Genomic DNA, 13,444 nt, shown 5'->3' with positions numbered 1-13,444 from the left:
TACGGGATATTTACAGTATATTTTGAAGAGGCAATGGTACATTTTGGTATTTTTACGAGGCCTTGACGGTATATTTTATTGATAATTTTGCGGTCACACTAGAGGTGGAGAACTATCGATAGTGGGCACCATCGATAGTGGACTAGAGTTAATTTTAAACCATCGATAGTGTTTGATAGTATCTTCGATAGTAGTCGATAGTCGCAATAGAAAAATTATTTTTTAATAGTTTTAATATAGTTTTATTAGTTTTTTTAGAAACTGTCGTGATATTATAGACCACTATCGAGACTTTAAACCATAGTGAGCTAGGTCGATAGTGTCCAACCATCGATAGTACCGATAGTGCCATCGATTGTTCTCCACCCCTAGGTTACATCACTGTTTTTGTTTTTTGTTTTGTTTATAAATTTATCATGTTGCGGCAATTTCTGGTAAGTTAGAGCCTCGAAATCTGGCATGAATGATAGCTTAAGTACTTCCCTTTAGATCAGCGCAGTCTCGCGTCGAGTGGTGCGACCCATAGTTGCCACACACCGCTTTGCCAGTGGCACCCTGGACAAAACTGAGTTTACAACTCCCTCGCAGATAGTGGACTATGATGATCCGCCGCATTTGCCCGTGCCTGAGTACCCAGTCCGACCCGATGAGCCCCTCGAGACGCGCAAGCAGCGGTAAGTCTGGTGCATATCAGGCGTGGGTACACGAATAACTATCCAATCCATTCCAGGCTGCTGTATCAGAGTCGGAAGCGTGGCATGCTGGAGAATGATCTGCTCCTCAGCACGTTTGTGGCCAAGCACCTGAGGGACTTCTCCGCGGACCAGACAGCCCAGTACGACGAGCTCATCAATGGCGTGAGCAATGACTGGGACATATTCTACTGGGCCACCGAAACAAAGCCAACGCCGCCGGAGTACGATACCGAAATAATGCGAATGCTAAAGCAGCATGTGAAGAACGAGGAGCGCGTGCAGCGTATAAGGCAGCCAGACTTGTAGGGGCAGCTTTGATGTCAATCCAGATATATGAATGGCATTTCACAGCACACTATAAATATATGTATTTGTTTGTTTAACTTAAGCACTGAATTGCTTGCAATAATTACTGTAGAAATGGGATCCATGGATGCAGCGTTTGCAACCAGCCCTAGCCCCACTTGAAACACAATTTGCACTTCCTGAAATACACATCCATACAATATATTTTAAACGATTATCCAGTTAATTGAATTCATGCTTGCCGTACGCTCGAAGTTGTGTGTGTGTATGTTCGACCTTTATATATAGAGTAAATGTTATTGGCTTAAATCACTATAGCGAAATGTTACACTTAAAACTTTGCTGATGCCTTGCCTAGTCTTGCCGTGAAACTGATGAATAGTTCCGTGTTGCACTGGACAACTGATGATCGTGTGGCAGATAGTGAGACAGAGAAGTGAGAGAGAGGAGTGTGAATAGTCTACGAACAATTAACTATTGACGGGTTGATTCTCTATTAACATGCTACATAAATGACTGAACTGCTTTTTACTTAAGTTTTGCATTTCTTTTGGTTTTCGGGTTTTGTGTGGGTTGCTCTCAGATTGTGAATGGGGTTTGGGTACGGGCGTGTCTGGCAAAAAACAAACAAAAGGCAATTGCTTAAGTTGAAAGTGAATTTCCAGGGTTCGTGACGCAGCACAGTTCGCAGCAATTTAATTATACATCATAATATTACACACTTTATGCTTACAGGGGCTATATAAAATATACGTTAAAAGTTATTAAAAAATCACGCTAAATCAAAAGGCCGCAAATAGTCGCTCGACTCCGTAGCTCCCGTAGCGACTGCAGATGTCGCGCATCTCTCTAGCAAAATGAATCAGTTAAAAGATGGACATTAATGGGGGGCTTCTGATGGTAAAAAAGGAGAACTGAAGTAACAACAAAATTTAACCTATTACGAAAAATTGTTTAATAATCTAGTCGAGCGTCTCGAAGTAGTCCTGCGGATCAATATACATCGAAGGACTGCTTCCGCCACTCATGGATGCGGCTGCTGATGCCGCCGCAGACGCTGCTGCTGCCGCTGCTGCTGCTGCCGCCGCCGCTGCTGCTGATGATGAGGATGAGCTGACCCCACGATAACGACCACGACGCATGGCCCCCGGACCAACCCCACCCGTACTACGCATGCTGCTGCTGCTGCCCGTCATGACAGGATCGTAGGTGCGGGATGAGGACGCTTCGGTGCTGCCGGACAGAGAGGACTTGCGTCGCCTTTTATTGCGACGACGACGGCGTCGCTTGGTCGTCTGCACAGCCACCGCCGCGGTCGATGTGGAGGGTACTACGCTGCCCAGCGGTTCGTTCAGTACGCTGGTGCGCGGCAGGGTCAGCGTCGTCTCGAACATCTTCAGCAGCGTCGGCGAACTGGGTCAATTTTGCGGGAACACATCGTCGATGGTAATGAAAGCGTCTTCGCCCAGCGAATGCTGACCGATCACCTTGATTAGCTCGGATGCATGCGCCACCAGGAACTCCAGCGGTGGACGTCTCTCGAAATTGAGCGACTCTGCAAGTGAAAGCGATCCCGGAGAGCGTGAGAATGCATCAGGAAAGTGGCATAAGTGGCCAAGAGACTCACCCAATATGGCCGAATTGAGCGTGGTGGAGACGTTTTCACGTCGCGAGGGGCACAAGAGCCAGCCGAGCGGACTGGACCACGGGTTTGAGTAGGCAATCAAGCTAAATGCATCCTGCGAAATTGAAACAAAATCGTTGTAGAAGGGAAGTGCTGAGGTGCTGATTAAATTACCTCCAACATTTGACGCTCCTCCTCAGTCATGAGGTTCTCCTTTTCCAGCTGCTGTCCCATGCTGGACAGCTCCTTGCCGAACTCGAGTATCTTCTCGATGACACGACCGCAGCTGCGCGATGAGGGTGACACGTCTACATCTGGGTGCGTTTGGGCAACCTTGATTAGCTTGATTCTCTTTCTGGTTTCTGATTTTTCTATTTCTATACCCATTTCCTCGTCGATGGCATCTAAAGAGTTGCGCACTCCACTGGCACTGGCATTGGCATTGGCATTGCCATTGGAGCACGAGTCGCCGCCATTCGAGTGGCTCTGGCACGGCTCCATCTCCACATCCATGCTGTTGGTGTCATGATCCGCACACTTGTTCGAGTTGTCATCCATGACCAGGCTGCAAGAGATGAAGACATGAAGACATGAAACTCTGCCAAAGCAAACACCAAATCAAACTGCAACAAACTTTTTCAGATCCTGCTTTTCGCCGCTCTCTAATTTTATCACAGCTGGAATTGCAGTGTTGTTCTGTTGTTGTTGTGGCTGGTTGCTCTGGCTCTGGCTGTGGCTGTGGCTGCTGTTGTTGCTATTGTTGCTACTGTTGCCCCCCTTGCTGTGCTTGAACGCCTTCGTTGACTGTATCACGGAGGTCTGATTTGTGGGCATCGTCTGTGTGGTGGCTGTCACTTTATTGTTGCCCTGCTGTTGGGTTTGCCGAGAAATTAACGTTTATTTGTTGAATCGCTCCGTGCAACGAACTCACCTCGATGTCAGCTCCATTGATCATCTCGATAAACTGACGACACTTCAGGGAGAACCACAGATTCTTGTTGGTCTCCAGCAGGCCGGGATACGAGCGCAGCGTATGCTCAATGGCCTGGCTCATTTTTCCAGTCTGTATAAGCTTGATGATCTCTGGAAATATGCAAGATGAAAACTGATTAGTTTCCCCCTCATGCCACATGAGAGCTGAACTGACTTTGACGCGTCTTGATGGAGGCCAAGTCCTCGTCGAATGGCTGATTCGTGTAGCCATTGAAGGCCTCGGCCGTCTTGCTGTAGCCATTGTGCACCAGATAGGTGGAGACCAGGCTGCCAATAATTAATGGACTACGATTAATGATTGCAACAGGAAATGCATTCTGCTGCAGCACCCACCGATTCATTAGGTTCTCCGGCGTCTCCAGCAGATGTGGATATCTGTCGATTTTGCGCAGAACATTTGCGCGCATCTCCTTCATCATGTCCAGGATTCGGTCGAATTTGAACGGCTCCTGGCCAAAGTTGGCATCAACCTCCTCGCCGGGCGTCTGCAGACCCACTGTCGGATAGAGCTTGGTCTGTGGAAATACGCGTGAATGGAGGTTAGCCGGGGGAGGACGGGTGGGTGGACGGGTGGTTTCGATTACGCACCGGCAAGTCCCTAAATGCGATACCCAGATCCACGCCGTTCTTTGTGTAGAAGCAAGTGTTGTTCACAAAGTTAACGCAGCAGCCGATGACGTCGCCGGTGGTGAAGGTCGGTCCGTAGGTCTGGCCATTGCCCGAGGAGCTAAACGAGTTGCCGTCGTCCCCGTGGTAGCCGTACGACTGTTTGTCCCAACCTACTTGGGTGAATGGGGAATGCGGTCATTAGGAAGTACGAGGGATTGTCCCTAACTAACCCTCTGGACACATACCTGGCAGGCGGTTCATGCGGAACTGCTGGGCGGTCAGGCCGATGCCCATGTAGCCGTTGCGGCCCTTCGAGATGATGCGCACCTCGAAGTAGTACAACCCACAGGAGGATGGGATGGGGTAGGCGGTGCGCACGGAGGCGGCATCACTGTGCTGTTTGCCCACGCCTGTAACGAGAAACGTTTTCGTTAATAAATTTGCAATTTACATTTTTCATTTCCTCATTTCTATTGTGGCAGTGGCGCCACCTACACAACTGTGCACGTAGCTCGCTCAGCTGTTCTGTTGGTTAACATTCTGCGCCAACAGCACAGCACGCTGGTCTGCCTGTTCCACAGCCACGCGAATGAGCGTGGGAGAAGTGAGTGCTGAAAAACAAAAGCCACAGCACAGCTGGTGCGGAAGAGCGGGACAACTGCAGGCACATCGAATGACCATGCCATCAAAGTGCATCGGTTATCGCTGCACTCGTCTGCTCCTAATCCTGCGAGGTTTTTCAGTGTGCCCGTAATGGGACACTACAGGGGGTCCTTTTCAAGTGGGAGTGGGATCAATGGGTCGTTGGGTAGCTTGGCACTCACCTTTGTAGGTGACGCGCAGATTGTTCTGCGACAGCCCTATCGACAGACACTTGTCGTGTGGACTCCAGCAGCGCGGCAATGGAGTCTCGGTCTCGTTCACATTGGGATAGAGCAGACGCAGCGGATCCACGCCCTGCTGTGTGGATTGGTGACGTCCTCCGCCGGAGCGGGGCGAGCTCTGGTTCGAGCTCTTCTGGGGGCAGTTGCCGGGGAACATGTCGTTGGTGAAGCGGCTCCCGTTGTTGCTGTAGAAATGACGGGTGCGTCGAGCTGCGGCCGCGTTGTTGTTATTGCTGTCGTTCTCCTGATCCTGATCGTCGACGGCAGCTGCACTGGCGGCGTGATTGTCGGGTGCAGGGAGCGGGGCACGCAACTGTTGGTTCAGGGAGGCACGACTGGCGCTCTGGCCGGCGATGGTGGCGGCAGCCGAATGGGTCGGCAGGACGGCAACCGAGCTCAGCCTTTGGGTGGCAGCGGATGTCGACGGGGCCTGATCGTCGACGTCGCGCGGAGCGGAGACAGCGTCGTCGCCCTCTTCGAGGTCGTCGTCGTCGTCCTCGAAATCGTCGATGCGCTCCACGGCTTCGTTGGGAATGGCACCGGCGTCAATGGTATCCGCAATCGCGTTGGCGTCTGTGCCCACTGCCTGCAGCTGCTGCTGTTGTGGACTTCGCTCTGGCTCCGAATCGGAGTCCCCGTCCTCCAGTTGGAGATGCTGCTGCTGCGGATGTTGCTCCGGTTCCGGCTCTGGCTCTATTTCTATCTGTGGCCCGTCCAGCTGTTGCTGCTGATCCTCGAGCTGTGGCTCCAGTTGTGGCGCTGTTGCGGGTTGCGTTGCAGTCTGGCGAAAAGGAGGAGTAGGAGAGTGATGATCATGCGATGAATGGTCATGAGCTTCTTCTTCGTCTTCTTCTGTATCAATGTTAAATAAAATGGCTGCACTGAATGACTGGGGATGTGGGACGGACGAGGAGGAGGAAGGAGAGGAGGATTCACTCATGGGCTCATTGGAGCCTCCGACTGTGGCTGGCGTTTCTGCTGCTGCTGCTGCTGTTTCTACCGCTGCAACTTCTACTGCAACTGCTGCTGCTGCTGAATTCCCTCTGCTGCCACTGCTGGTGCTGCTGTTATCCGAGGACAAGTTCGGATGCTCGTAGTTGTCGTTGTCCATGACTATTGAATGCGCGGTACTTGAGAGGTACTTGTGGCGGGGCACGGGGAAGAAGCACAGTTAGAAGAAGAGAACGCTGCGAACACGAACGAAAATCATTTTGAGTGCTGATGACTTTTCTTTCTTTCTGTTTCTATTTCTGCGTGTGCTGTGAGAGGATGCTGTGTGTATACGGTGGGGGGGTAGGCATGGTGGGAGGAAGGGCTGACAGGCAGGCAGGCAGGCAGCATACATCAACCTCAAAATGCAGTGTCCTTTGTCCGTTACTCCGTCCGTCTCCCTCGCTCGCAGGCTCTCTTTCGTTATTGCACGCTTTGGCCCGCTCGCTCGCTCGCTTGCTCTCTCTCTCTCGCTCCTGTCTCTTCTCTTCTCTTCACTTTGCTTATCTGCTGCGACTGCGACGCAGCTCTGACCCAAAATAACAGCAACAATTATTGCATCTCCAACCAAACAACAACAACATTTACAGTTTCGACGCGCAGCTGCAGCACCAATAACATGAACAACAACGACAACAAGGAACAACAACTAGAGCAACAGCAGCAGCAGCAGCAGTAACAGCAACAACAACAACATCAACATGCACAAGAATATGCAGCCAAGGCAAAAAATCAATACAATTAAAATTAGTTTACTTTTCCGTGCTCTGCAACAACGTTAATTTAACAACATTTGAACGGAATATAATGATTTTGCAATGCGTTTTACGTCGTTCTTTTTCGACGTTTTCTTTGTTTTCCCTCTAACCAACGAGTCACTGTCCACACAAATACACGTACAATGGAGAAGAAAATTTTGCTGGGGCTATGAAATATTGTGAATTTGCTTATGGATTTGTCTGAATTGCATTCGTTGCCATTGGCCCGAATCTTGCAGTTAATGTTCACGAATAGTTAGTTACCTTTTAGTAGTGGCTACGCACTTTTTAAACTTTTTTTTAATTTTGATTTTTGTTTTATTTTTTGGTATTTAATCGCTACTGCGAATTTGATGGTCGCACGACTAGGGCTGGGAGAAACATGGCTAGTGCCATCGATACTATCGATGGTTGAAAAATAGGCCGACCACCGACTATTATGGTTCACCATCGATAGTATCGACCTTGAAGACTTCATTCGAGCAAAGAGACAATATGCAGGACATGTATTACCAAGAATGGTAAGTTAATAAAAAAATTATGCTCTTATTTGGGAGACTTTGTATACACACGTACGTGCTGGTGTAATGTATGGCGCGTTTGGAAGGTATATTGAATAAATGTTAAAAAAAAAGCGGGTATGTATGTTTATTCCTGCCACCTCAACAGAGCCTTAATGGATTTTTAGCAAAGCGGCAGAAATTGCATTAGAAATGAGAACACTATTATTGAAATAGAATATATTTTTAGAGTTACCAATGCTTTTGAGACTGTTCTCTTTACATGCATTTATTTTCTATATCTCATGGAAGTATGAAATCCACGAATTATGGTTGAAATGAATGAAATTTTGAATTTTATTGAGGTTTTAGATTGTTTGATAGTATCGATACTATTGTGGGGTTTCACCATAAATAGTTTCCACTATCTATGATGGCCACCGTCGATGTTTTCCCAGCCCTAGTTTCCAGCGAAACTATCGCTAAAATATACCAAAATAAACCATCTCATTTTGAAAATATACCGTAGTCTTAAATCATATTCTTCTATTTTGATGTTCGGCTTAATATTGCTAGCTAGCTAGCACTTTTAGCACTGAAAATATAATTTTATCCAACTTATTTATACACGATCTGCATGATTGGCTACTTTCAAGGACTTATTTGGATGTGATTCCTTCTATAATATATTTTAACAGCACATGAACATGGTTCGTTTCAGTGAGGTTATTTTGTTTTAGCCCTTCTTTAATGAAGATTTATATTAAAAATAGTACTCATCATTAGCACATGTTGTGGTAAATTGATCATTTTATTGGTCAAAATTACATTTTCGGTACTGAAGGTGCTGGTTAGCTTGTAATACTAAACGGAATATGAAAATGTAAGAATATCAGCGAACTACGACCATCTGTTCGACAACTGTCAAATGTGGGTCGAATGCATGTCTACATACATATATTATGTAGAATGTAACAGCAAACATGTGCTTGTTTTGCTTAGCTTGTTTTGGCTATATTCGACATCACTGTTTAAAACTGGTTGCCTCTCAACGTCAGCTTATCTCTCTCCCTCTCTTTTTTTGGTTAATCTCTTCATGCTCTTTAAAAGCAACACGTTCTTCTCTCCTTGTATTTCTCCCTCTCGCTCTTCTCCAAGTACTTTCGTCTCTTTCTTTATATGTACATACACTAACACGATCGTTGTTGCTTTTTTCTGACAAACAACGCGTTGGACGATGATAAACAGAGGCGAGTGGAAAGTTACCAGGGATTTTACAATGGAATCAAATGTTTTTGCGTCTTAGATTTCACTCTGAAATGGAAGAATCCACTAAATAGACAGACTGTACTGGTTACACGTGTAAGCCAACAAATGGCTGGGTGCAACTCAGATGCACCGAGAAGTGTCCTCCAAATGACCTTCTGTGGGCTGTGGCCTGGCGATATCCATTGCCGTTGTCGACACCACAAGCCCAGCTATGCATCCATCCTACAGATTCCCTTTTCCGAAGGTTTGCAGGTTTCCATTTCACTTGTCCATCTGTGGAACAGTCTGTTTTCTTCGGAACCTTATGAGGCAGTGCTCTGTCTGGGCAAAACTCAAATGTTTCTATCCGTGAACACCAAAGGCAGATCACTCTTCACTGGTGTGGAGAATTTCCCTGAGGTTCACCCACACAGCCACACAAATTGACTCGCTCTTGTCCAGAAACCCACCGAACCGGAGGCTCGTTCCTGTCCGTGTGCCCGTGGAGAGCGTAAACCTTTGTCTGTGTACGTGATTCTACGGGCACTCACCAACACCACTACACTGCGCGCCGCTCTCTTTGGAATCACACGCCAACTGTCCGTGTGGCAGAGCGCTGTGTGGTGAGAACAAAAGTGAGCTGGTGTTGATAATTGTAGGCTAAACACCAACACCAATGCTAATTCGTTCGCTCTCTTTTGCTGGTTGGACTCTCTGTTTATGTTTGGAGCCGGTTCCCGGCCGGAGAGGGATCAGCTGTTTCCACAGCTGCTTGGCAAAGGAATACCTGAAGGGATAGATTCTTTCCTTGGATCTTTGCTAATTTGAAACGAATTCGAATAGGAAATATAGAAAAGATGAGGCAAACTGTACTTTTGCATGAGCTGTTCAAGAGTTTCATCACAAAGTCCAGAAATTTCAACTTCTCGTTTTGGGCGAGGCAAGCTAGAAGCAAAAGCAACAAAAAAGTGGCCTCAGTAGAAGTATTTTTATAGGTTTAGAGGCCTTGCATGAGGTTCTGAATACGTACAAACATGTGTATGCGTACCTTTCCCCCCTCTTGAAAAGCAGCTGCTTGGAATCGCTTATTATTCAATATAATCTACGTACACACAACCATAAACATGCGATAAGGCAGGGGCAGCGCCGATCTCGCTCTCTGCATCGGTCTCTGTCGCTCTGCCTGAGCTGATTCGGGTCTGGCGGATATAAAAGCAGGCGACGCCGCTCAATGGGTATTCAGTGAAGATACAAACTAGCAAGCGAGCTAAACAAGTTTCCCAAGTAGTAAAAACTAAACTAAAACATTGTGCAAAATGCGTTTGGGACAGACTGTACCTAATTTCCACGCCGACACCACCAAGGGGCCGATCAACTTCCATGAGTGGCAGGGAGACTCGTGAGTAGCATCTAAATTGCATTCATTTCTAGTCCCACTAAATCGCGATATTCATACGAAACCAGATGGGTGGTGCTGTTCTCGCATCCGGCCGATTTCACGCCCGTGTGCACCACTGAGCTGGGACGCATCGCGGTGCATCAGCCGGAGTTCGCCAAGCGGAACACCAAGTGCCTGGCGCATTCCGTGGACGCTCTGAACTCGCACGTCGACTGGGTGAACGACATCAAGAGCTACTGCCTGGACATTCCCGGTGACTTTCCGTACCCAATCGTGGCCGATCCCACCCGAGACCTGGCCGTAAGCCTGGGCATGCTGGACGAGGAGCAGAAGAAAGACCCCGAGGTGGCCAAGACCATTCGGGCGCTGTTCATCATTAGCCCCGATCACAAAGTGCGTCTCTCCATGTTCTATCCAATGTCCACTGGCCGCAACGTTGAGTGAGTATACCGCTCAAAGCTTCCTCTAGTGTCCGCTCTAATCTGAACCTGAATTGCAGTGAAATTCTGAGGACCATCGACTCGCTGCAGCTGACCGATCGCCTCAAGGTGGTGGCCACTCCAGCCAACTGGACTGTGAGTATTGAATCAAAGGCAGCTGATGGATCTCCAGACTGACTGTGATTTTTTTTTTTCTGCAGCCTGGCACCAAGGTCATGATCCTGCCCACCGTCACAGACGAGGAGGCCAACAAGCTGTTCCCCAAGGGCTTCGACAAGGTCTCCATGCCCTCCGGCGTTAACTACGTACGCACCACAGAGAATTATTAGAGAATTATTCATATTCCTCTTGCATATTTTTGTATTACACACATTTTCATGCACCACTATTGTGCCATAAAACAATCTAATAAATATAATTTTGTACCAAAGCAACATCACTTTTAAGAAAAACTAAAATAAGCCACGGAAGGAACGTTTGCTGCGGACCTGCCTCAACATATCAGACGCCACTGTAGAGCAGAGCTTTGCTGGAGAAAGCTTTCGGTTTGCGAGCCAGATGTTTTTGATAAGCGGTACCTGCCTCACACGCACGCCGTCCGTTTCGTGGTGCTTCTTTCATGCTTTCTGGCCGCCAGGCTTCCAGTTCAAAATTGTCGTTGAGCGCGTGCGGTCGTTTTGCAAGAAAATAACGGTTAACAAAGCTCGAGTTGAGGCTTATTTCTTCGACGTTCCGTGTTTTGTGCCGCCTCCCACTTGGACAAACTACACAACAAAGGGAACAACTTTCACTGCTCGTCCTGCTCCTCCCCCCGCACTTTGAACTACAATTCACGGGCCTACCTATCGCCGCGTTTTCTTTAACACTCTTCCGTCCGCGTGGGAGTGTGTCTCAGTGTCGGTGAGCGAGTGTGTGAACGTACGTGTGCGTGGAGTGAGTGTGAGTGTGTAAGAAAGAAACGGTGAACAAATCATCTTAACACCCCCCGCTTGATCTGATCGTTTGTGCGTGTCCCGGAACGACCTCTGCCCTGCAGAGTCTTAAGGGTCCACAAAAGTTTTGTGTCCAGCTGTAATGTAACGATAAATGCAACAAACAGCCACAGACCAGACCAGACCAGACCGAAGCTTGCCCAAAAAAGTTTCGCTTCTCGCTGTTCTCATAAAATATGCCAAGACATTTACATACATCTCCGCTGCTCATCCTCCCAATGGCCGGCAAAGTGTTAAAGCGCCACAAAAAGGTACGAGCAAATATTGTCCATTGAATAATGCATTCAATTACGACTGTCACATAAACAAATAAACGTCCAGCGATTGCTCCCGTGGGCGGACGACACATACGCTAGGCAACAATTTTACACTCGTGGTTTAAATATTGGGCACATAGCATTGGAAATTACTGTTTATTCTGCCAAAAATTATCATGCAATATTGTAGATAAAAAGATATCTTTTAAATGGCCGTTTATTCAATAAATTAAACATGGGACAAAACAAGTAAGCCCTTAATCTGAGACCATCACACTTTACACCCAAATTGAAAATGAATAAAACATCCAAATATAATTTCGAGCTTAGCGGAGATCAATTTGTTTGGGGATGGTGGGAATGGGTGGTACTTGAAAAATGAAAAGTCAGCAAAGGGACACAATTCGATGGCGGTGAATAAGAGACAGACAGACAGACAGACAGACAGCCAGATCGGGGGGATGCCCTAAGCCTTAAATATTTATAAAACGAATAAACAAACTTTTATTTCATTTTTTTGTTGGGAGAGCTCTCATCCTCTGCTCTCCTCTCCACCTGCCTGCCCTTCATGAAATGTTAATTTTAATTAAGCGCCGCTTCCCGGCTTATAAAAAAGGGAAGGAAAATGCAAGAGAGCTGGGATTAAGCAAATCCGAAAGGGAGATGGACACAAAGAGTGAGCAAAGGAGTCACAGTGAGAGGAGAGAGAGAGAGAGAGAGAGAGTGAAAGACAGAGACAAAGCTGAAGAAGCGACAATGATAAAACAATAAGTCAGCAGCGGTTGATGAACAACCAGAGGGGGGAAGCTCGAGAGAGAGGCATGCACGCTGGATAAACGGAAAGCGGGTCAAGTTTTTTGTTATAAAATATTCCAAGTGCGGCAAAAAAGGAAATAAAGCAACGAAAAAAATAATAATACCTAGTGGAAGCGGGGGAGGAGTGAGCTGTGCTGTGCGTGGCGCCACCGCGGATGTGGGACTTGTTTAGCTGCTCGGGGGTCCTTTGGTTAATACTTGTGGCAGAGACAACTTGTGCGACTTTCTTGTGGGACATTGTGTAGGACAAAGAATAATAAAGCCCAAGAAAAACAAAGACGCCAAAAAAACAAAGTCCTTCCCCCAATCCCCCCTTGCCGTGGTGTGGATGATAATAATGATGATGATGAGAAAGTAAGGCCAAACAGGTTAGGGTCCACAGAGAGGGGACAGGACACGCGAAAGGCTTGAGACTAGGCGGTGGAGGAGGATGGCCCGACAGCGCGTCTGGCTAATTATTGTTGATGAAAACTCACACACACACACACACACACACACACACATGTGTACATGCATACTTACACAAGTAAGCGAAGAAAATATGAGCCTAAAAAAGCGCGCACCCAAAACTCCAGCCCCCCTCCCGGTAAACAAAATTAAACTTTTCCTTTTGGAAATATGTGTAATGGATGCACCGCCCAGCTCCATTCAGCCTGTTTCGTGGTGAACAATAATTTGTTATCTGTCCGAGGCGAGTCAGTCGTCTATAAATCAAGAAACCCCAAAAATATCCATCTACAAGTGTGCGTGGGCCAACAGCCAGCTCATTGTGTGCCGGCCAAAACATAATTAAGATATTATGTAGATATTATTTTGTGCCCATGCACAGAGGGCAGACTCATTTAGTGCGGTGGCATCCCCCATAAATAATGATTAGAAATTAAATGGGTTTTTCGCACGGTGCAGGATATCCTGCAGCCCAACCCAACAAAT

General features: G+C 47.4%; 5 protein-coding genes across 7 annotated transcripts in view; 3 read left to right on the top strand and 2 right to left on the bottom strand.

Annotated features, from left to right (window-relative positions):
* Positions 1 to 331: 331 nt before the first annotated feature.
* LOC117892068 (succinate dehydrogenase assembly factor 2-A, mitochondrial) lies at positions 332 to 1,313 on the top strand. Its single transcript, XM_034798056.1, has 3 exons — positions 332 to 434; positions 490 to 674; positions 731 to 1,313. Exons 1-3 carry the CDS (start codon positions 417 to 419, stop codon positions 999 to 1,001), a joined length of 474 nt encoding a protein of 157 aa, XP_034653947.1. The 5' UTR covers positions 332 to 416; the 3' UTR covers positions 1,002 to 1,313.
* Positions 1,314 to 1,659: 346 nt separating this feature from the next.
* On the bottom strand, positions 1,660 to 2,423 carry LOC117892069 (paired mesoderm homeobox protein 2B-like). Its single transcript, XM_034798057.1, has one exon. The coding sequence runs from the start codon at positions 2,393 to 2,395 to the stop codon at positions 1,964 to 1,966; it is 432 nt and encodes a 143-aa protein (XP_034653948.1). The 5' UTR covers positions 2,396 to 2,423; the 3' UTR covers positions 1,660 to 1,963.
* On the bottom strand, positions 2,393 to 7,217 carry LOC117892064 (ran-binding proteins 9/10 homolog). Of its 2 annotated transcripts, XM_034798050.1 has the most exons (12): positions 7,124 to 7,213; positions 5,052 to 6,298; positions 4,473 to 4,637; positions 4,207 to 4,397; positions 3,952 to 4,133; positions 3,773 to 3,885; positions 3,557 to 3,708; positions 3,260 to 3,495; positions 3,009 to 3,190; positions 2,800 to 2,939; positions 2,629 to 2,740; positions 2,393 to 2,556 (listed from the first exon to the last, which is right to left on the bottom strand). In XM_034798050.1, the coding sequence occupies exons 2-12, from the start codon at positions 6,220 to 6,222 to the stop codon at positions 2,420 to 2,422; spliced, it is 2,781 nt and encodes a 926-aa protein (XP_034653941.1). In that variant the 5' UTR covers positions 6,223 to 6,298; positions 7,124 to 7,213; the 3' UTR covers positions 2,393 to 2,419. The 2 variants fall into 2 exon arrangements, with proteins under 2 accessions (XP_034653941.1, XP_034653940.1); XM_034798049.1 differs by having other exon boundaries at positions 2,800 to 3,190; positions 4,207 to 4,400; positions 7,124 to 7,217.
* A 2,613-nt stretch (positions 7,218 to 9,830) lies between these two features.
* On the top strand, positions 9,831 to 10,876 carry LOC117892067 (peroxiredoxin-6-like). Its single transcript, XM_034798054.1, has 4 exons — positions 9,831 to 10,006; positions 10,072 to 10,446; positions 10,506 to 10,581; positions 10,647 to 10,876. Exons 1-4 carry the CDS (start codon positions 9,924 to 9,926, stop codon positions 10,773 to 10,775), a joined length of 663 nt encoding a protein of 220 aa, XP_034653945.1. The 5' UTR covers positions 9,831 to 9,923; the 3' UTR covers positions 10,776 to 10,876.
* A 216-nt stretch (positions 10,877 to 11,092) lies between these two features.
* Positions 11,093 to 13,444, top strand: part of LOC117892342 (potassium channel subfamily T member 2) — an 89,907-nt gene continuing 87,555 nt past the window's right edge. The window contains exon 1 of one of the 2 annotated variants that reach the window (XM_034798538.1): positions 11,093 to 11,689. The gene's annotated coding sequence lies outside the window, so the exon portion shown is untranslated. The remainder of the gene's footprint in view (positions 11,690 to 13,444) is intronic. The other variant, XM_034798542.1, reaches the window with a different exon arrangement.

Source organism: Drosophila subobscura, chromosome E (assembly GCF_008121235.1).
Source record: "Drosophila subobscura isolate 14011-0131.10 chromosome E, UCBerk_Dsub_1.0, whole genome shotgun sequence".
Lineage (NCBI taxonomy): Eukaryota > Metazoa > Arthropoda > Insecta > Diptera > Drosophilidae > Drosophila > Drosophila subobscura.
This window is presented reverse-complemented; position numbering and strand designations above follow the sequence as displayed.

What these genes read in the sequence shown, in the direction of transcription:
- LOC117892067 (XM_034798054.1), top strand. Translation starts at nt 9,924, where the DNA reads ATGCGTTTGGGACAGACTGTACCTAATTTCCACGCCGACACCACCAAG. An exon ending in CATGAGTGGCAGGGAGACTC is followed by an intron (nt 10,007 to 10,071) that starts GTGAGTAGCATC and finishes ATACGAAACCAG; the next exon opens with ATGGGTGGTGCTGTTCTCGC. An exon ending in CCACTCCAGCCAACTGGACT is followed by an intron (nt 10,582 to 10,646) that starts GTGAGTATTGAA and finishes TTTTTTCTGCAG; the next exon opens with CCTGGCACCAAGGTCATGAT.
- LOC117892069 (XM_034798057.1), bottom strand. Translation starts at nt 2,395, where the DNA reads ATGTTCGAGACGACGCTGACCCTGCCGCGCACCAGCGTACTGAACGAA.
- LOC117892064 (XM_034798049.1), bottom strand. Translation starts at nt 6,222, where the DNA reads ATGGACAACGACAACTACGAGCATCCGAACTTGTCCTCGGATAACAGC. An exon ending in TCAATGGAGCTGACATCGAG is followed by an intron (nt 3,496 to 3,556) that starts GTGAGTTCGTTG and finishes CAAACCCAACAG; the next exon opens with CAGGGCAACAATAAAGTGAC. An exon ending in AGGAGCGTCAAATGTTGGAG is followed by an intron (nt 2,741 to 2,799) that starts GTAATTTAATCA and finishes TCAATTTCGCAG; the next exon opens with GATGCATTTAGCTTGATTGC.
- LOC117892068 (XM_034798056.1), top strand. An exon ending in CTCGAGACGCGCAAGCAGCG is followed by an intron (nt 675 to 730) that starts GTAAGTCTGGTG and finishes AATCCATTCCAG; the next exon opens with GCTGCTGTATCAGAGTCGGA.